At 44.1% G+C, this 22,608-nt stretch overlaps 1 protein-coding gene across 1 annotated transcript in view; it reads right to left on the bottom strand.

The window, feature by feature from the left end:
• The window catches only part of XKR4 (XK related 4), a 353,016-nt gene that overhangs the window by 123,117 nt on the left and 207,291 nt on the right, over positions 1–22,608 (bottom strand). The window contains exon 2 of the mRNA XM_061172074.1: positions 11,123–11,322. Within this exon, the coding sequence (XP_061028057.1) occupies positions 11,123–11,322 (200 nt within the window). The remainder of the gene's footprint in view (positions 1–11,122; positions 11,323–22,608) is intronic.

The following is a 22,608-nucleotide window of genomic DNA, read 5'->3' as shown; positions in this document are numbered from 1 at the left end:
AAGGTCAGGTGAGTGGGCTGCTGTTTCCTTTGTAAACAAACAAAAATGCCCAAAGAGCGTTGCTCACCACCCAGCTCTACAGGGATTCCGTCGTTAGTCACCGCAGAGCTGAGGGACAGTGCATCCTGGGAGAGATTCAGGGTGAAGTCAGGATGAGACGCTCTGTGCTTTGCAAAAACAGTCCCCTAGATAGTTAGATGTGTATCTCAGGAAGAATGTTAATGAACCCAGATTCTTGCATCTTCTATACATAGAAAAGCACTGAAATCATTAACTTGAGATAGCTGTTCTTCTTGACCAGCAGTACCATTTTACCAGGATGTATGCTGGACTACATGCATTCCCAGCCAAAAATCATATCCATCCTGGTTCCTTTCCTACCGCTTTGGAAGAGTTTCCTCGGAGCTAAATTATCTAAATTTATTTATCACCCTGAATAAAACTTAAACTCACAGCTCCTACGTTGTACTTTTTTTTTTTTAAGTTGACGCCTTGAAGGTACGAAGCACTGAAAAATTACTGAACTATTTGGGGAGGTTGGAGGTTGGCAAACAAGGAAGTCACAAGAAAGGCGAAGGAACGGTGAGTGTTTGGGGACATCATTCACTGCAGACAGCCCTTATGCCTGTTTGCTTCTCTGTTGCACCAACCTCTCCGCAACTTTCTGCCAGGTTCCTGCTCTCCCAAGCCAGGCGTGTGCAATTATTCGCATCTGTTCACCCGCTACCCTCACCCCACCCAGTCTATCACCCAGTGCCTGAACAAGCACGCACCCATGCTCACTCACACCTCACCGAGAAGGAGAGGGAGAGAGAAGGAATACTGAGTGGAAAAATACCAAGATTTGTGCTTGATTATTGGAGATAATTAAGTAGGACCTAAAAATAGTCAGGCCCTTATTTCATATTATGTTCAAAATGATTCAAATTCAAAACTATTCACAGCTGTGCTGGGGGCTGCTACCATACAGAGTTGATTTCAAGCACTTGAATCAACGATCAGCAAATGAAGCTCCTCTCTGTTCTTCTAAGTATAACTTGGAGTGGTACCATGACTCAGAGGCTATTGAATGTGAAATAAAGGGATCAATAATATCATTACCCTCATGACACCCATCGTTTATTCTGCCAATACTTTTCAATAGAGGGGAGCAGTGTGGCCAACATGCCCTGTCGGGTGTGTGAGCCTCTCCTTACAAAGATGTTGATGATGATGAGTCTTTAAAATTCCACTCCATATATGTATTGAGTAAGCAGACTGGCAGTTTACTATTTTATTGATTGATTTATTGATAACCCCCAAATACTGAACGATGCAGAAACAGGCTGAAAAGTAAGACGTACAGAAAAATACGTGTATTTTTTAAGTATATATGCAGGATTTACCCTGCTACTAGAAATATTTTTCAAATATGAGGAACGAATCTAATCCTGTGCCACAAGTAACACCAACAATCCCATTGCTTTGAGACTGCTATCCACCAGCAGCATCGCTGGACAGACAGGTGTAGACAAAACCACCGGCCTCCCTCTTCTGTGTTCGTTCATGTTGCTGTCTTTTCTTTAGTGAACGTGACAAAATGTTAGGCTTCACTTGTGACCCAGCTCAAAGGCCGCTCTTTTTTTGAAAACTTCCCTGATTCTTCCAACATTCCCTGATGTCACAAACGGCACCGCATTTCTACTTTCTGTGTATCATTTTCTTCCTTCCTTCCTTCCTTCCTCCCTCCCTCCCTCCCTCCCTCCCTCCCTCCCTCTCTCTCTCTTTTCTTTCTTTTCTTTCTTTCTTTCTTCCTTCCTTCCTTCCTTCCTTCCTCCTTCCTTCCTTCCTTCCTTCCTTCTTCCTTCCTTCCTTCCTTCCTTCCTCCCTCCTTCCTCCTTCCTTCCTTCCTTCCTTCCTCCTTCCTTCCTTCCTTCCTTCCTCCTTCCTTCCTTCTTCCTTCCTTCCTTCCTTCCTCCTTCCTTCCTTCCTTCCTTCCTCCTTCCTTCCTTCCTTCCTTCCTCCCTCCCTCCCTCCCTCCTCCTTCCTTCCTTCCTCCTTCCTTCCTTCCTCCTTCCTTCCTCCTTCCTTCCTCCTTCCTTCCTTCTTCCTTCCTTCCTTCCTTCCTCCTTCCTTCCTTCCTTCCTTCCTCCTTCCTTCCTTCCTCCTTCCTTCCTTCCTTCCTTCTTCCTTCCTTCCTTCCTTCCTTCTTCCTTCCTTCCTTCCTTCCTTCCTTCCTTCTTCCTTCCTTCCTTCCTTCTTCCTTCCTTCCTTCCTTCCTTCCTTCTTCCTTCCTTCCTTTTTTTTACTGAAGTCTAGTTGATTTACAATGTTGTGTCAGTCTCTGCTGTACAGCAAAGTGACTCAGTTATACACATACATACATTCTTTTTTTATATTCTTTTCCATTATGGTTTATCACAGGAGATTGGATATAGTTCCCTGTGCTCTACAGTAGGACCTTGGTGTTTATCCACTCTAAATGTAATCCTTTGCATCTACCAACCCCAAAGTCACAGGCCAACCTTCTCCCTCCCCGCTCCCCCTTGGCAACCCTAGTCTGTTCTCTAGGTCTACGAGTCTGTTTCTGTTTTGTAGATAGGCTCATTTGTGCCATATTTGAGATTCCACATATAAGTGACATCATACGGTTATTTGTCTTTCTCTTTCTGACTTACTTCACTTAGTATGATAATCTCTAGTTGCGTCCATGTTGCTGCAACTGGCATTATTTCATTCTTTTTTATGGCTGAGTAGTATTCCATTGTATACCACATCTTCTTTATCCATTCATCTGTTAATGGACATTTAGGTTGTTTCCATGTTTTGGCTATTGTGATCTGTATCATTTTCTATAAGAGATCATTTTATGTCACCAAAGGGCCTTAACATGGTCATCAACAGTATAGAGCACACTGAATAATAACAATTATTTGGTCTTTCTTTTCCATTAGGTTGAATTCTTTGAGAGCAGGGGCTATGCCATTTGGTTTTGTATCAAGTACACCTAGCCTAGGGCTTTGTCACCCAGCAGACATTCATTCTTCCTTTTATTCAACAAATATCCACCAACTGCTTATAATGGGCCCAGAGTGGAGGGTCCATGCAGCTGGGAAGTAACGCGTGCCAGACTTTGCTGTGACATCATCACCTGCATCAGCCTCTACGGAATTTGTCAGCACCTGGGAGGGAAGACGTGCTGTCTTTTTTTAATATCCAGTGGGCCTTCACACTAAATACTATTGAATACATTTAACATATCCATAAAGCCAAAAGAAATCACAACTGTCCAGTGTAAAGGCTGCTGTTTTATAATTTTTGTGTGGTTTAGCTCTTTAAAAGTTTTCTTGGCTCAGATTTTTGTTATGTGTTTTGAGGAACCTATGTCTACTTTCCTAACAATTTTGGTTCAAATTAAAAGTCTTTGATGAAGCTGTTCTGAAAATTTTGTTTCATCAATAATGAGCTGCTGCTTAATAGAATAGATTTAATAAAGTTTATATGGTGGGTACAATGAAGTAACAAGGGAAGAAACTAGGACACTTCTTGGAATTACGCCCTTCCTATTGCAATGGGCACCATTAAGAGCTCTTTCCCAAATCTCAAAAGATTTGTCCCATTCCCAGCCCTTGTCACATTTATTGCCCTCACTGACTTCCTGTGCATTTGGATCAGAAAGTTGAGACACTGCAGAACTCTCAAGAAATGTACTTTAAAATTGCCAGTTTGACATTACGTATCAAAAGCCTTCAAGCCCGCAAGCTTGCCCTCAAATCCACCCATTTCACTTTAGGTATTTAACTAAGGCTGCAAAGATTTTCTTAATGTGTTTATAATAGGATTATCATAGGGTTATTGATTATGGTGACTATAGATGATCGCTTATCATTTCGAAAACAGGGAGTTAGTGGAAAAGAAAAAGATAATCCATGTGCTAGTAAATTACGCAGTAGCTAGAAACGATGCAGAATTACATACATCGTCATGGACATATGTTCATGATGTATTGCCAGAAGAGAGGAGGTTACAAAATAGTATCCATATTTTAATTCTATTTTAATGTAATATATACGAAACATGAAAGAACTCGATAAGCACTAAAATATAATTAATTGTGGTAATATGGTAGCAGGTGATATGGGACAATTTTTAAAAAAATAAAGATTAGAGTTATCACGGTGTGCTTGTTTATGTGTGATGGCAATGATCCAGTAAAAAGGAGAAATTGATAATGCAGGAGAGAGAGAGGATAATTTCATGAACAGGATGCTTATGTAGGTGAGAGGACACGGGATCCAGCGCAGAAGAAGAGGGGTCAAGAGGTGGGAGCAGGCACAGCTTACCCATGGTAAATGGAGGGAAGCCAGGTGATGGGTGCAGAAGGAGGTGGGGTTTAGCGGTGGGAAAATAAAGCCGTTCTTATTTCACTGCTTCTGTCTTCTCACTGACATAGAAGTGAAAGCAGTGGTTTGAAGTGATGGAGGCAGGTGGTTGGAAGTGTGAGGACACAGAAGAAGGAAGGAAACAGTTTTGTAGCAGGAGAGTGAATTTCAAGGAGAAACAATGTCGGATGCTTGACAGTGCTGAGTGACCACTTGAGATCTGTGGTCAGACGTTTCAGAGAGATGTATCAGTTGCCAAACTCGGCTGCTTTGATGTATTTAATATGACACAGTCTCCATGGTCTAAAATGCATGCATTCGTCTCATACGATAGTCTTTCAGGCTTTCACTCAGAAACAGCTTTAACTAGCTTGATGATCAAATCTCTTATGTGGAAGCAGGCAAAAGGAGCCCAGCAGAGTGGGGCGCGTGTGCCAGTTGCCTGGCAGGCGGGGTCCCCAGCTCCTTGACTCCAGCTTCCCGCTAGGTTCTGCCTGGAGGTGGCAGTGGGCGGAGCTTGGAAAGCGGGAGGCGAGGAAAGGAGACATTTTTCTGGCTTCCGGCTCAGACCAGCATCCAGTTAGCCTTGGACTTCTCCAGCCACCAGCCCTCGGCTCTTTGGGGCCCGCCGGACGCAGCCTCACCACAGCGGGGGGAGCAGCAGCTGGGACGGGGCCCTCAGCAGTAAGATGATTTCTGTGAGCGTCGCTCCATCCCTGCCTGGCAGCCTCTGCAGCGGCTAGACTGGTCCCTCTGGTCACCCAGCACTCGCCAGGTTGGGCCCCTCCCCAGAGACCTGGGCACACGTTCCTGATTCTTCTGGCCCCCGGGCTGGGAGCTGCTTCCTTTAATGAAGAATCCCGGACTTGTATAAGCATCCTCTTTTTGCCCGCTTATCTTCCTGTGGAGTAGATTCCCTGATTTAAATCCCTTCTTTCTGAGATACCTAACCTGTTTTGAGTTCCTGGTTGGGGATGATATTCTAATGGACACACAAAAAGCAAGACACAGCAGCTGATGATCGGAGATGAAACAGCAAAAGTCCCAGAGTGGTGGGAGGACATTAAAGTATGTGCATAAGCTCTTGGCAAGGGCTGTGCAAGGAAGAGCCAAGGGGCAGGTGCAGCCCTGCGACCCACAGCATCCTCGGACCAGACACCAGGGGGCAGGAGAGGGGTCCCAACGCTACGTGATTGGAAACGCACTGCCCTCTGATCTACGTTTTCCAAAGCTATCAGTATCGATTTCATAGAAACAACTCTCTTTTCACACTCGTATTTCATCAGTTTAAATGCTAATTAAGTGAAATGACTACCAGAACCAGAACCTTGAGATAAGCAGCTTCAGAAAACCAGACTGACCCTTGCTAAGTGTTCAGCTCAACTTGAGGAGACGGCTGGGCCTGTGGACCCACGGTCGCCCGGTTGGCGTAGACGTTCAACGCACTAAGGGCATCAGGAAGAACATTCTGCAGAGGGAACGGAGAACTGCCTGCCCAGCGCTGGAGAGCTTCTGCCGCATCCGTTTTGGGATAACGAGCAGCCTTCCCGGTGGGATGGTGGAGCCTCAGGGTGCATTGGTGAGCGGGGGTGGTATGGATCACAGACCCACGCGTCAGGTGGTGACGGGCCAGACGCCCATGACCGTGCCTTCCACGTAGTGTCCGTGATGCAGCGTGAACTGCCCTCTAGTGAAGAACGGGCTCAAGCAGGGGCTGTGTGGTCCCTCTGTGCGGGACGGGGGCCTAGACCTGCTCTCCTTTTCTCTCATCCCATCTAGAAGACGGAACAGCTTTTCTGGAATACACCCAGATGAGTTAGGCCTTTCTAAATATGTTTTGCCACGTTGTTTATAATGCCACATTACAAACTTTTAATAAAAAGTGAATTGTTTTTAGGACAAATTTTACAGCCCTTCACACACCATCATGCACACAATAGACATTCGATAAATGTGTTAATGAACGTAATGAAAATAGCAAAGGAAAAACAGACAGATCAAAAGGGACAGGACACAGTCCCACTCACAGGCTGACACTCTCCCGGGCATTCTCCCTCCCCTGCAGAAATCCACGGGTGGAGCCGGATGCAGAGACAGGAACTCGGCACAGAGGACTTGGGCCTGGGGGTCGATGGGTTCCTTCTCTAACCTCAGCCTCGGGAAGGTAGCCGGGCGTGGCTCCACCTGCTTTACCATAAAATGGAGCAACTGGAAATCCAGTGATTTAGGTCTTAAAAGTCCTCATCAAGATGTGACAAAGGAGGCAGTTGTCACACTCAAGGTGTCTCCTACCGTGGTTGGCTGGGGACGGTGTTTGTTTAAGGAGAGCCCCTTAACTTCTGACTTCTCTGTAGTCTCGTGGGATGCAAGACAGGAAAAGACTAATTAGAAACTTCTTCCAGCCCCCTTTGCTTTCTTCCGTTCATGAAGTATTCAGGATAAACTGTCGGCAAAACGGGCAACCATGGGGGTTTTGGATAGAAGAAATCGGAATCGAGGTAGGTGTAGGTGTCTTTTCCTGCTCAGCAAAGCTTTCCTGGGCACACGGCCTGTGGGAAAGCATTTGTTCCTAACTCACTCTGTGCATCACAGCTTAAATACACAGGGAGAGTAAATGAGATTTTCCAACAATGGCAAGTAAAGGTGGAAATTGGAAATGAAGAACTAAAGCCGTCTGGAAAAAGCGGAAACAACTGCGCTGCTAGGTAGGCACCCACTTGCATCTGGTGAGGGCCTGATTTCTTCTGTTTACCTAGACGGTTCCTTCGAGGAAGCGCAGTTCGTACACGAAGGCTCTGCGGCTCGGGCGTGCACACCTGGCCGTCAGAGCCAGGTGACTGTGCTGCATGCAGCCTGGGCCGTGGTTCACACGTTCTGGCTGAGAAGCTTTCACGGTGTGTGCGCGGTGACCCCGCACGGCATCCCGGGCCGCTCCGAGGAGCACGGGCTTCCACCCCATGGTGCGGCTCTGAGCAACGCTGCCGGCTAGACAGGGCCTGTGGACACCTGTACCCGCACGGATCAGTATCCTCTCTGCCAGCCGGTCTACACAGCCAAAGCCGAGTGCTCAGAGCATCACAAAGCTAAAAGTGACTTCAGAGACCCTCCAGCCCAGCCAGCCCTTTTATAAGGAGGGGTAACTTCAGTCTGTAGAAGGTAGTTAACCTTCTACCTTTGCTTGCACCATCTATAAGAGATAGAATCAAATGTCCTGGATGGGTTTGAGATGTTGCTTGAAAATAGGACTGACAGGCCTTGGACCGCGTCTTACATCTCTAACATGGAGGGCTGCATCCTCTACACAGAGAATAACAGGAGCGCTTTGCCCATCTCTGCTTACCACACACAGTCCTTCTACATCTCTCTGCCCCTCCTCCTGTCCTTCCTGCCTGCCTTGCTCTCTCGCTCTCTCTCTGCAGGTGGGGAAATGGGATTGCACTGGGAACGTAATGCAGTGTAAACTGGAAGCTCTAAGCACAGGCTGCCGTACTGTATTACGTTCCACGTGCTGTCTTAGTTGTGCGGGTACAGTTGAGGCTCCCTGAGTACTTCTTGCTCTCCAGAGACAGATGTTCCTAGGGAAACGCCAGATCCAATGAAGAGCAGCAATTCTGTCAAAGGTGGCAGTGTGGAGTGGAAAGAACTGGATATTCATGTTCAAGTTTCTGCTCGGCCCTGATTCCTGGTCTCAGAACAGGAGCTGAATTCTCCTTCCTGGGACAGGACAAACTGAGAAACAATTATGCTTTACTTAGCTCTCCACTGAGCCTGTCGGCCTCCAGTACAGCGAGGCCTCTCTGACTTAATTATTCAATAAGTAAGGAGCCCTGAGAAAGGGTTTTCACAGCCGACAGGGTTTTAGGGCTACACCAACTTCCACGAGGGGAATACAATTTTTCAGCATCAGTTTTAAATGTTGTACTTCTTCTTGTTTGATTTTTTAATTGGTTTTAAAAGAGTGTCCATCAGAGAGCAGTAGATGGTTGAAATTGGATTAAAAAAGCATTTTTCTTTCTGTCCTAAAAATCATAATTTTAGACATAGTCATTTATGGAAATAACTTGCAGACTTAGGACCACTCTTACCTGATAAATAAAAATATTTTGAAGATTTAAATTCAGAGCTATTTGCAAATACCTCACCGCTTTCGTGCCATTGATTATGTGCATTCATTGCAGAAAGCTGTGCTTTTACATATAAATCTTAAGAATCTTTTACCATAAAGATATGTGAAAATATATGTCAGACTAGGTTCTATCACATTCATTTTTCTTTTCCTAGAGAGGAAAGGCTCAGTTCTTATAATTCACATCAGTTTAATTTATAAGCTGGTTCATTTGTAAGTGGGGTCATCTGTCAGCAGAGGGTTGAATTTAGAAGCTCTCTCTGCAGATGAGTTTCTCCTAAAAACGCAAGAGGATTGAGATGGCATTGCCTGAGCTGGTCTTCGTTTGCTGGGGGTTTTGTGGTGGTTGTTTGCTGTCAGGTAGTTCCTCTCTTTGGTCTTTTAACACAACTTTCTGCCCATCATCTCCCTGCTTAAAAACTGGCAACCATAAGATCAGCTCAGTGGCCCTACTCCTCATCCTGTGCTCAGTGACTTGCATTGATCCTAGTGATATTTGGATCCAATTGTCTTTTGACCACCTTGGGAGTGACACAGGACATATTTTCCCCATGGCTCTCTGATTTTGACAGCAAGGCTTGCCTTGGCCAAGGACGAGGTCCCGCTCCCAAAGTCTGTAGCAAACCTGATGCAACAGTGAGCTTAGCCACTAAGCTGGGGACACCAGGCATCAGGGAAGAGCCACAACTCCAAGAAACACATATTTTGATTCCTACGTTTAGGATGAATAATCTGATAAAGACAAAGAATTGTCTTTTCTCTATGTTTTCTTTTTTCTATAAAACTTTACATAAAGCTCTCAAACGGAAAAGGTGATCTCATTTTCTCACACCCTCCGTCTCCTTTCCTTCTCCATCTCCATCATCTTTAGGATAAAAACTTCTCTGTGATGTTGCAGATCTTTTAGGAAACTAGCAGAGACCCTCAGGATCTCGGGCCACACAGGAAGGTGGCTTGCCACACTCCTCACTTGTGCCTGGGGTTTTCTCTTCCAGAGAGTTCTCAGGTGTGTAACTATACCAAGGGGGGTGCCAAGTTCTTCTGGAGATGAGAATTGGACAGAGATTCAATTTGATGTTGACTTTGAATTTGTATCCTCACGTACAGACCACCTCCTGATGCATATGCCTGGCCCCGTAAGTTTTCTGAGCATTCACAGACGCAGCAGTAGAATAGCACTGTCAAGGAGTTTGGAGATCATCTAGTTTAGTTTGAGAAACTGGGACCCAGAGAGGTTAAGTGACTTGTACCAGGTCTCACAGCGAGGAAGTGAGATAAGCAAAGCCGGAGCCTCCCTCTGTAGTGTGTGGTGTCTCACGTCTGAAGAGGCTCGTCCACGGATAATTCACATGGGGGAGGTGGATAAAGCTCGCCTCCCCCAAGCCTTTCTCCTCTGCTTCTGTGCTAACACCCATTTTCTCGTTCTTCCATTTTGCTTACTAGCATGGGAGACTCCCACCCCATAGACCTCTTTTGACTCCTTTCTCAAACTTCTTGGACTGAAGCTATTCTCGTGTGCAACCAGGGCTGGGCCAGGAATTCATAAATCAGTGGGCCACTGGCTACCAGCACACAGTCTATCTCTCTTTTCCTGTAATACGCCTCCCCCTCCCTCCAATTAGTAAAGTACCCAGCCCAGCCTTATGTGCTCCTTGCTATAAAAAGTGATAAGGACCTTGTAGAGATTCCCCAGACCAACCAGATCAGATTAGAGGATGGCCCAGTACATACAGCAAGTCACAGCAAGGCTCTGCTGAGACTGAAACAAAACGAGCACATTACAGAATGTTACCTGTTTAACAACATCGGTTTAGTTACAGGATTGACAAATTACCAGGAAACTATGCAGAAAATGTTACCTATCCATCCTCCCCCACCCATGTAGTCACCGGTCTACCCACTGGTCTGTCTAATCTGCTTCTAGAAAAGATTTCAGCAGCAGGCCCTAAGGAAACGCCAGGGCGGATCTGTTATCAATGGAATCGTCTTACTGATGAGATGATCAAACAAGACGGCAAAACCCAAAAATATTAACCTGACTGTAATATTCATTTTATAAAACCTAGTACTACATAAACAATACATTATTAACTACTGACAACATTTTCCCATATGACCTTCTTTTTAAAAATATTAAGGTAATCTTTATCATTTCCTTTAATCTCTCTCCTTTTGTGTCCTAATATCAAAAAGAAATGGTGGCGATTACCCTAATATTCAAATATGTATTATATATATAAATTTATATATAAAATGTATATAATATATGTAACATTTAATATACATACAACATTAGAGAGGGCTATAGGTCTTTTTTCAAATTTTTGGAAATTATCGTACAAGCCAGAAAGCTTCAGTGGATTCTGTTCTCATATTGAGCAAGTGTAAAATCATAAGGATATTTTTTCCTACTGGGAGGGCAGCTTGAGGGCAAAAAAGTCTTTCAGTAAATTACCCATGATAAGTGATGGCGAAGAAGAAAATAGGCATCATTCACAAATACAGGTGTCAAGCGGCCGACAATAACACGGAGCACCGTGACCTGCGTCAAAGGGTATTGGAACGGTCGTCGGGTTGTGAGAAAAGGAGCCGACCACCTTTCCCCAAATGCAGAAAGTGAATCGCAAGCCCTTACCTTGGAGGGCCTGCAGGCTGTGAGTCTGTACGACGATGCAGAGCTGCAGCACCAGCTGGGGCGCGCTCTCCAGGAAGGTGGCGAGCAGGTGCAGCATGCTCACGTCCGCGTACTCGTAGACCATCTTCCAGTAAAACCTCCACCGCTCATTCTCTCCGCTCTGTCGACTTCGAATGCCTAGGTATATCGTGTGGAAATACCTAGAAAGGAAACACAGAGAAAAAGAAAGACCGGAGTGATAACTAATCCTTCAAGCACCAGGGCTGTTTTTTCTCTTCTGCAACCACCATATGTCTGCAAGCACATCCAGGAAACAACTACCTTAGTGGCTTATCACTTAAGGCCCCAAGTTGGCCCTTATTCTTAAAGGTTCACTTTGAGGAGTCACTGCAATTTTCATCTTCATTAAAGGCATTCCATTGCATTGTAATATGAAGAGGGAGGTGAGACACAGGTGTAGAAGGGGTTTGCTACTTTGATAATCTACAGACACCCTTCCTGGTCAGTTCCACCATGTGCTCAGTGGTCCTCAGCAGATGGATGTCCCCAAGGGCATGATGCAAGTCAAGTTCCAGGACATATGTGTTTGTAAACCCTCCTGATGCCTTTTTAAAAAACTTTTACTATTGAAAATTTCAAAGCTATACAAAAGAAGAAAAAAACAGTGTATTGAATCCATAATAAAATTACCCCACTGCTTGAAGAAAATTTCCTGATAATAATCACCAATGTGGTAATCTTAAGTATTGCATATTAATTTTCCAAAAGTGTTTGGAAAAGCATGAGAATGAAAACAAGCTTGGCAATCCTGAGAGCCAGTGCCATTTCCCGTTGGGTGTGAAAGATGCTGTCTCTGAATGGTCATCACATTTGATTCTGACAAACTTGTATTTGTTCTTTAATACCAAGAAAAAGAAGTCAAATTATCCTATGGAGAGAAAAGACAAGAGGGTATAGATACTACAAAGATAGTAAAGTGACACAGTCCTTGATCTAATTAGTGCTCTGGCTTTCTTGTTCTTTGGGTCATGATGTGCTCATTCCTTATGAATAGTGATGAAGTCCTCAAGATCGGGTCCTTGGGTAACAGGCCAGCGCTGTTAGGGAGGGAGTTTCTGAAACTGGTGCTCCTGCAACATCTTTGCTTCTGGTTTATCCCCTGAGGGTCACATTGAACAAATCCAATTCACCTTTTCTACACAACCTTTCTAATACTGGAAGACACCTAAGAGTCCCCAGAGATTTCCACTTTCCTCCCCTCCCTTACATAAGTCCTAGTGTCCCCAGCCAGGTGTCCCATGACCCCCCAAGTCCCCTGACACCCTGGTCACTCTCTGAACATGCTTCAATTTCTCCTTCACAGCACTTGGAACTTTAATTACTTCTAAATGTAATATGTATATATACAATGGAATATTGCTCAGTTATTAAAAAGAACGAAATAATGCCACCTGCAGCAACATGGATGGAGCTGGAGATTATCATACTAAGCAAAGTAAGTCAGACAGAGAAAGACAAATACCACATGATACTGAAACGGAGCAGGACCCTACTGTTCTTCCCCCCTGCCCCGCCCCCCCATGTCCTCCGCCTGCCTTTTGTCTGTGGAAGAAAATTAGCCAAAGAATAAGTTTAATCAGAGAAGTGAGAAAATGCAGAAACCAAGGAAAACAGTCCAAGGAGACCAAATAATAATAGTTTAGTCCTGAAGCAAAGTCAAGGACCTGTAGTTCCTCCTTAAGGGCTATAGATAACATTCTGAGCCGTATCCTGTGAGCTGTCTTGTAGATACTGAAACCCCCTCCAGGTGGAAGAAGGTAACTACATGATCACCAGGCTGTAGCCATGACATAAGCTGCCACAATTCCAAGAATTGGCCTCAAAGAAATGGAAACAAACCGACCCTGGAACTGAAGATTACCTGTACCTAAAACAATCGAGATGACGCTGGTCAGACCGCCGATGACCAATTTCAAGATGCCTGTCAGAGCTGCCTGTGCTGTTTCTGCATGTAGCCCCCTCCCTCCGCCTATAAAAGCTCTTGCTCCTTGATTGTCAGTGGGGGAGTCGGCCTTTGGACAGGAGTCCGCCCTTCCCCCTGGTTGCTGGCCTTCGAAATAAAGCAACCTTTCCTTTCCTACCAACACTTGTCTCTCGAGAATTGACTTTTGAGTGGCGTAACAGTATCACTTCTATGCGGAATCTTAAAAAATGACACAAATGAACTTATTTACAAAACAGAAACAGACTCACAGACACAGAGGATGAACTTATGTTACTGGGGGGAATGTGGGGGGAAGGATAGATTGGGAGCTTGGGATTGACATGTACACACGGCTATATTTAAAATAGATAACCAGCAAGGGCCTGCTGTACAGCACAGGGAACTCTGCTCAGTGCTCTGTAACAACCTAAATGGGAAAAGAATTTGAAAAAGAATAGATACATGTATACATATAACTGAATCACTTTGCTGTACACCTGAAACTAACACAACATTGTTAATCAACTATACTCCAGTATAAAATAAAAATTTTAAAAATAAATAAAAATTAAAAATTAAAAAAATAATATGGATTTATGTTATATTTTCCCTCCCTGTGAATCTAAAGCTTTCCTCTGCTATAAGTGTCTTGATCAAGTTGACTGTAGGTCAACATTCCTAAGCTACTTTGCCACAGTTTTTACTGATTTATGTGAAATTGGTTTGTATATTTTCCTTTGTGTCCCATTTCATTCATTCCTTCCATGAATAATATTTGAAAATTTGATTCTGGAACAGAAATAAAAGGTGATTTTGTTTTCCCATCACAGTATTACGGCACACAACAGTGGCAGGGGGGAAGGTAGGGGTTACCAGAGCCGCAGGGGCTGGTTTAACACCTATACATCACTGAATACAAAGGTTGCCTTCTTGCTTAAAGAAAGTTGACCAGAAAGTCAAAGTCCTTACAATAATTTTATCTGACTACTTAAAAATTCCAAGGTTACCCCAAAACACACGCATTATATATATAATATATACTTATACAAGCATTATATATATGGGTAACATGAATGTACAAAAGATTTCAGAATTTTAAAAATTCAGAACATGCAAAAATTTCCAAAAAAGCCCAAGGGAACTACATATGTAAAGACACAAAGATGGGGAAAATGCCCTGCATTCTGATAAGAAGTGTATTTGCATATGTAGCACTCTTGGCCTGAAATGCATTTTGCACATTCACATTACGTTTTCTTAGAATGACCTTATCTCTTTTCTCCACTAGGGAAACTTACAGTTGTGGTTTAAAACTCTGCTAATGTATCTCACCTCAGAAGACCTTCCTTGATGACCCCAACCGAGAATCCTTCCCTGCACCCGACTTGTGCATGCCGCCAACACGGGAGCTACCTCACTGGGTGGGTTTATCTGTTTCTGTGTTGGCTTCTGTTCCAGACCTCCAAGGCTGGAGGGTCTCACTCATCACTGAAGCTCACCATTGAGCACTATTTTCTGTTCACGCTGGGATTCACCAAAGTGTGTTAAATTGAATTGGGGGGAAAGTCTCAAATTCTATTTCTCTATAATTAGTTATTTTCATGAGACGGACCAAGAGCCTACATCATATCAGTTTTTGCTTCCAGCTGGAAGCACACAATGGTTTATGCTATTTAACGGACATTAGCTCTATTAGGAGTATTACACAATATCAGGAGAGTTTTCTACTTTGTCTAAATCAGCAGTGATGGACATCAGGAGTCTTACGCCCACAGCTCAGTCAGCTTGGGCTTTTCTCAAGTTTGTGCTCTGAAAAACGATGACAATAGGGGGCTTCCCTGGTGGCGCAGTGGTTGAGAATCTGCCTGCTAATGCAGGGGACACGGGTTCGAGCCCTGGTCTGGGAGGATCCCACATGCCATGGACCGACTAGGCCTGTGAGCTACAACTACTGAGCCTGCGCGTCTGGAGCCTGTGCTCCGCAACAAGAGAGGCCGCGATAGTGAGAGGCCCGCGCACCGCAATGAAGAGTGGCCCCCACTTGCCGCAACTAGAGAAAGCCCTCGCACAGAAACGAAGACCCAACACAGCCAAAAATAAATAAATAAATAAGTAAATTTTTAAAAAAAACAAAAAAAACCCGATGACAATAAAGAGGCTTTGCGATCACAATTGGTTCTCTTCCATCTTGTCAATATGTAAATGGTTTACCACATTTTGTCACATTATTATTTTTTTTTCACCATCTTCTTTATCAGCTGCCGGAAGGGAAGGTTGGAAGGGAAGAGGCCCAATGAGTGTGCGTAGAAATGCGGACCATGAGTCACAACTGTTCCCACCGGTTCCTCACACCACGTGGTAAGAAAAAGTTGCCCCACGTGAATGGGGGATGAAAACACACATTTGTACTTCAGTGTCACGTTCTTTCCCCTCTGCCACGGCTATCTCCTGTGTGGGCTGTGCGGACACCAGCCCTCCAGTTGTAGAGCGAGTCCCTGAGAGAGGTCTTCAGGGCTTCAGCTCTTGTTCCACGTTTGACCTGTATCATGCAATTCCACGTCGTGCTTCCCCAGAGGTTTGACTCCAGGGAGATCTGGTTTCATAATAATTTACTTCTCAGGGCAGGGAATTTTGTCCACGTTGACAAACAGCCCCAAACACCCCTCTACTAACTGGTAATACCAGCTGTTCTAGAGACAGAACATCAATGCAGAAAGCAAAGGAAGACCGGTCATATTTGTCATTCAGTTCTAACACATGGGGACAGATGAGGGATTATTCAAAGAAGCTAGACTATTGTGTCTTTTAATCTAGTAAACTGCATAGGGAATTGAGAAATAAATATAAAAGAATAAGCTCATGAGTTCTTTTCCATAGAAATTTAGAATGACATGAAGAAGGACTTGTGTTCCAGTGAAAAGTCATTGTGTTCCAGAAACAGGAGCAAAACTGTCAAGTTAACTCTTCTGTGCAGGTGTTTTGGTTTGTTTGTGTTTTTAATAGCTACCAGGACAGGAGCCCTGGAGTTACTTCTTGTGTTAAGCACCCTTAGGTGAGTTTCAAAAAGGGAAGAGGTTTTAAAACAGAAATATTCTGTAAGAAGTTGCAATCCCTTTGGTGAGAACTAATGATGTGGTAGACGTGAGGCCTCAGGTCTGCAACTGAACCCCAGGAGACAAAGAGGCCCCCAACGAGGGACAGCTGTGTAAGATGTCCCTGAATCAAAATCAGGACCGAAGAAACTTGGGAGGCGCTGAATTGCACCCTTGGTCATAGACCGCTGTGATGGCAACGTGAGCCTGTGCTGTCTGCCTTCCATGAAGGGCCCTCATCATGGCTGCTTTTGCACCTTCACTCAGTGAATCTGACAAGATGCTTCCACCGTGCTCCATCCAACCCACCAGGGGAGTCTGGGAACTTACAGTGCTGGTCAGAGATGCCGAGGGGACGCCTTGATATGTGACTCCACAAGTTAGCTTTTTTAAAAAAATAAATTTATTTATTTATTTATTTATTTTGGGCTGTGTTGGGTCTTCGTTGCTGCGTGCAGGCTTTCTCTAGTTGCGGCGAGCGGGGGCTACTCTTCATTGCGGTGCGCGGGCTTCTCACTGCGGTGGCTTCTCTTGTTGCAGAGCACGAGCTCTAGGCACGCGGGCTTCAGTAGTTGTGGCACACAGGCTCAGTAGTTGTGGCACACGGGCTTAGTTGCTCTGCTGCATGTGGGATCTTCCCGGACCAGGGCTCGAACCCGTGTCCCTTGCATTGGCAGGCAGATTCTTAACCACTGCACCACCAGGGAAGCCCACAAGTTAGCTTTTGAATGGTTCTTGGCAGCCATCTACTGGGTAGACAGAGTCGAGAAGTTCATGGTTGTGAGCTGCCCTCCTAGTCTAATCCAGATCCTTCACATCGCATTATAACACGTGTCTACTCCGGGGGAGGGGAGGATGGCTGATGGCCTTTCCCTGGAAAACGACCCTTTGCATACTTGAAGACAAAGGCCAAGCAGTCTTGTCTCCTTGGCATCTGTGTTATTATGATTTAACTGGGAAGTATTTTCTCCCCTCTGATTCTTATGGCCACTTAGCTTCTGATCCAAGTTTCTTTATCTGAAGGTGGAGAGAACCGTACCTCCTTCACGGCTGTGTGAGTGCTAAACAAGAAGACGTGTCTCGTGCACGTGCTGGGTTCATGATGTGCAGGGATGTCACTGCACACCAAGGTTATTGGTGTTCTGGGCTCATCTATAAGGCCATCTCTTTGACCCTAAAAATTCAGGTGGTTTTATGTCTTCAGTTCTTCTTGTTTCCTTTAGGCATTTTATTCTGGGGAGTGTTTCCATCACGTTGGATTTGGCCTTTGCCTGTTCTTCCCGAGGTCAGATGCAGAAGGTCACCACTCTGCTGGGAAACAAGGTAGTTTCTACACCTCCTGAGTGTCAAAGGGATCCAGCGTGGGGTCCAGGTGGGGCTTGGAGGGGTCACTAAGGTTCTTTTTCTTAGGATTCTGCTTTGCTGTATTAATAAAAAGACAAATAACACCCAACAGGCATAGGGGACCAAGGAAGTTGATGTCAATGAAAAGACATTCATATAGGGAGGATTTAGAAAAAGCCATATTTATGGTTAAAATTTTAGCATAATTACCAATGAATTTCCTTCATTTCAGAAGGAAAAAAGTTTCAAGTCTTCGTCATCGAGGATGAAGTATGCAGTAAGTACGAGAGGGTAGTGGCTTAAATACACAGCCCTCATTCCTGCTGACAGGAGATGTTCCCGATAAACCCCACTCTGAAATGTCAGTGTGCCCAACTCCTCCTCTGAGGTGAACGCATTCAGAAGATGTTTGCCATCTTTACTGTATGACTCATTCATTTTCTGATAGGGTCATTCTTATTTATCGTCTTGTAGAGCATGCTCATGGAAGATAGGGTTTTCCTTACATCACAAAATGACACCAGGAATTCTGCACCAACCTTATCAACATAATCTCATTCCTAAGAATATCTTAATTTTGTAATTTCCTCAGCATCACTGAAGATGTAGACACACAAACACATCTACATAACTCCCTACCATACCTCACACACAGACACCCACAGGTAACCCACACCCTCCACATACCTACACAAAATCTAGTCCACTGATTTTCTGAAGATGTAAATTGCATTTCAATTCTCAGCTCCTTTTCATCAATATTTTCCAGGTGCAAAGATCAACCTGGACTAAATTCACAGCCCCTCACATTACCAACTTCAGACCTAAACATAATACGGCAAAAGTGATAAGCTTGGGAGGAAAATTCCAAACATTCAGCATGTCAAGCATTATATATCTAGTATGTATTTCATCTACAATTTAATGTGATTGAGATAATCTTTACATTACTTGTGGGGAAATGAGATGTATATAACAAGTTTCAGATAGTCCCTATTTATGAGGAATACCTCAGTCCTTAAATAATATTTGATCAAATGTTAACTACTGATAGAGCTGAATCAGAAATCATTAACAGCTATGAGGATGTTATGCATATATATTCTAAGGTTGCATTTTCTTTCTCTATCTTATAGCACATTAAACAGGTTAACAGCTGTTATTTTTACTATCTGAAAAATGCAGAGTAAAATCTGAGCAGTAGACCTTTAAAGAAACAACATAAATAAACACTGATTCCAGCAACTGGTATTTTCTTCTGTGGCCTGGCTACAAGCAAAGCTTTAACTATTATATATGTATATACATTCACTATATGTAGCTCATAATACACACACATATGTCTGTCTATCGATCATCTATCTCTCTCTCTCACTCAACAGTAGGCACTGACAAGGAACGAAATTGTATGGTTTGTCATCTTAAATATTCTGTATTGAATATTTTAAACAACAGCCGTGACCACAAAACCTTATTTTGACACCGGAACATCAAGTTTCTGTTGTCTCCATTATGCCAGTAACAGTAAAAATGACAATATTCTGCCCTATATTTCTACGGTGGAAAATTTCCTAGTGGCTATTCTTTTAAAATTAGATTCTATTTCCCATCAATCATTCCAAGGGGGGAAAAATGTGCGTTAGGAGGGAACGAATGCATTGCTTGACCTTATGGTTGACCCAAGCATGAGGGGTCACAGCCCTGAGAGGTCAGCCTGAGCCACCCTGACCCGAGGGGACCGGGGTGAGCTGTCACCCGCGCTGCAGAGCCATCCCCTCACAGCGTCCTGGGGATCACCTCTCACCCAGAGCCCCTAAGCGCTCCAGTGCGCGTGCGCGTGTCGTGCCTCTCCTGTGCTTTTCATGGATATTTGCGATAAGGAAAGAGAGATGGAGAATATCCTCGGGGTCTCCCAGAAATCCTCCAATGGGACAAGAACCTCAACACCTTTTCCTCACTCACGATACTTTTATTTTTCTCCCCAAAGCAACACTGCCTCTTAGACTAAAGAGGCTTTGGCTTTCTCTGCATGTATCTGACCTGTGAGCTGTATTTCCCTCACCTCTCTCTCTTGCTCAGATAATTAGAATTAATTTGGGTTCTCAGAGGAGAATAGTACTCTAGTGCTATCAAGATATTAAGAGCTTCTATCATGGCATAGAGCATTCTTATACAGTATGAGCTTACACAATGTGAAAGCTTACATATACTTGGTTGGCATCTTGTGTTTGATAAAAAGATCCTTTTATTGATTTTATTTTTAGTCTTCTCTGAAAATAAAATTTACCTATGGGATATGGTTATTTTTGTTTTGTTTAATTTTCATGCATGCCTTTCATAATGATACTTATTACATAAACAAGTTCTCATGTATTCCTCAAACCTAGAGTAGGAAATAATAGAATTTTTTTCTCCACCAAATAATTTTCCTTGTAATGGGCAGTGTGACCAGGGACCCTGGGGCTACTTAGTAAGTTCAGCTAAAACAGATGAGAAAGTTATTGAACTTGAAAGGAAGATTCTTCATTCACTCTGAACACCTCATGGCGAATGGTACCCAGCCTTCAGAGAGAATAAAAGGAGCATTTCTCCCCCAATTATTCTTTTCCTTAGAGTCCCAATATACTAATATTTCATAGTAAAATCAATGTACTAATATTTTAATAGTAAACAATGTGTTAAAATGGAGACGGGCGGCTTGGAGCTAATATAGCAGTGACTGCTATTTGACATAATACCGACATGGTATAACTTAAGACTTCAAAAGATTAAAAGAATACTAGTAGAAATTATTAACTATGTTTAAAAAAACAGATTAATAGACTATTTGGTCTTATTACTCAGGAAATAGTGACTGTGACAGAATCAGAACTTCTATCCTCAGCCCTGTTGAATTGACTGATTTTATGACAAATGAGGAAAGTTCCGTTGTGTGCATGTGTATAATGTTTTATTCTTTTTAAAAGACAAGAGATTGCCTTGCCGCTTTTTAATCCTTCACTTGAGCAGACTTATGGCCATTTATACTTTTAAAAGTTGGCTGAAAAATCCACAGGCCTGGGGCATCTGACCCATCACATCCATTGGGCGACCAAGTTGGGAGGGAAGAGAGAAGGAGAGGCAGGTCAGGGTACCACGTTACAGCCCAGGGTGGGCTGGGGTCCTGCCTGAAAGGTCCATGAGCAGATGTACATTACAGGGATCGATTTCACCAGCACCACCGGACTCTTAGAGTTGTTCAGGTCCAAACACAACGATTTTGCATTCTCCTTCAGACACTTTATTACTGTTCATATTGTCGTCTTATTAGAATTTTATTGTCTATTTATTTATTCATCCATTCTAGGGGAAGAAGAGATTCAAGTTGCGTCTCTCCAGAATCTTGGCAGAATTAGACCACATAAAACATAGTGCTGTGAAAAGATGGGGAACAGAAGGACTGTAGGTCTGCACTCACTGGGTCTAAAATACCTCATTCTGGTGCGTAGCAGAGCTTCGTCGTGGGTGGCAGATGCCCAGCCTTTTGCCCAGCAGCCTCACTGTCCGTGGAGGCATCAACTGTGTCTCGTGTGGCCAGATGCTGAGAGGAGAACACTAAATGTTCGCTTGCTCCAAGCTTACACTGGCTGGTTTGACCCTGAGCACCGAATTTCTAAGAGCAGAGAGCTGAAAGGCTCCTCGGGCCAGAGTTTTGTAGTTTGTGCTATCAGCTCAGGAGGAGGAAAGCAGAGGAGCTTCTCGTGCTGACAGCTAGCACTTGTTCTAAGCTTGGAATGTTCCCTCCTGGCGAGGGCTTACATGGAATACAGTCCAGAGTGGCTCATGGAGATGAGTTAGGATGGGGAGAAGACCTTTCCCCATCATCATAGACACAATTATTTCCTTATCCTATTTGCTCAGCAATCTGTGTTCTCAACTGTGTTTAATAACCCAGAGAAAATTGTCCTACCACAATTGGCTGCAAAAATTTAGTGAATGGGATGTGAAAAAAACAAAGTGCTAAACATGGCAGGGGGCTGGTCCTCCACCTAAGTAGTCTAACAACATGTAGCGTCCCTTTTGGGAAGACCCCAGTCAAAACGTCCATGACCATGTACCAAGCTAATAACTATGGAGATGGTGCCCTAGGAATTGTACCCACATACAAAAAGTTCAGTGTTTCCAAAAGGAAAGTCCCCTTCATCTAAAACAATGAACTCTTTTACTCATTCATTCACTCAAGTATTTATTGAGCATTTATTTGGAGACAGCACTCCTCTGGGCTCTGGGAATAGAGCAGGGAATAAAACATGTACAGACTTACATCACAGTGGGGGATGACAGACAATAAGCAAGATAAACAAGTAGAAGGTAAAATATAAAAGCTCATGCTAAGTGCCAAGGAAAATATAAGCCAGGAAAGGGAATGAGGAATGTCAGGGTGCTTGTCAATTAAGTTATATAGCCAGGGAAATTCCCTGGAGAGATGAAATCTGGGTCAAAATTCAAAGGAAGGAGAGGAAATAAGCCATCTCCACTTAAAACCTGAGGAAGAACATTCCAGGCAGAAAGGACAGGAGGTCCAAGGGGCTGAGGTGGGCATGTGCTGAGTTCATCCCAGGAGCACCAGGTAGATGGGTGTGAGCGGGGGAGGGGGAGGAGTAAAAGGGAAAATGGGAGGGTCTGGTCTGGTCAGAGGGCCTGGTGGGCTCTGTGCGGACTGTATCAGTGAGAAAGGAAGCGATTTGCAGGTTTGAGCAGGTGAGGGACACAATCTGGCCACGAGGTTCCTCTGACAGCTGTGCTGAGCATAGAATGAAGGGAAGCAGAGTAGAATCAGCACGGTTATTGCAATAACCTTGCAAGTGATATTGTTTGGATCTGGATAGTAGCGGTGGAGAATGAGGCAGATTCTGGGTGTGTATTTGGCAGTTAAGGCCAATGGAACTTGCTGCCAGATCAGATGTGGGTGTGAGAGAAAGAGGAAGCAATCTTGATTCCAAGCTGTTTGCCCTGAGCTACCAGGGAGATGGAGCTGCCATTTACTGCAATGAGCAGATTATTGGATGATGATGGACTTCACACGT

The sequence above is a fragment of the Eubalaena glacialis genome, chromosome 17, assembly GCF_028564815.1.
Source record: "Eubalaena glacialis isolate mEubGla1 chromosome 17, mEubGla1.1.hap2.+ XY, whole genome shotgun sequence".
Lineage (NCBI taxonomy): Eukaryota > Metazoa > Chordata > Mammalia > Artiodactyla > Balaenidae > Eubalaena > Eubalaena glacialis.
The sequence above is the reverse complement of the archived record's forward strand: the minus strand, read 5'-3'. Positions and strand labels throughout refer to the sequence as shown.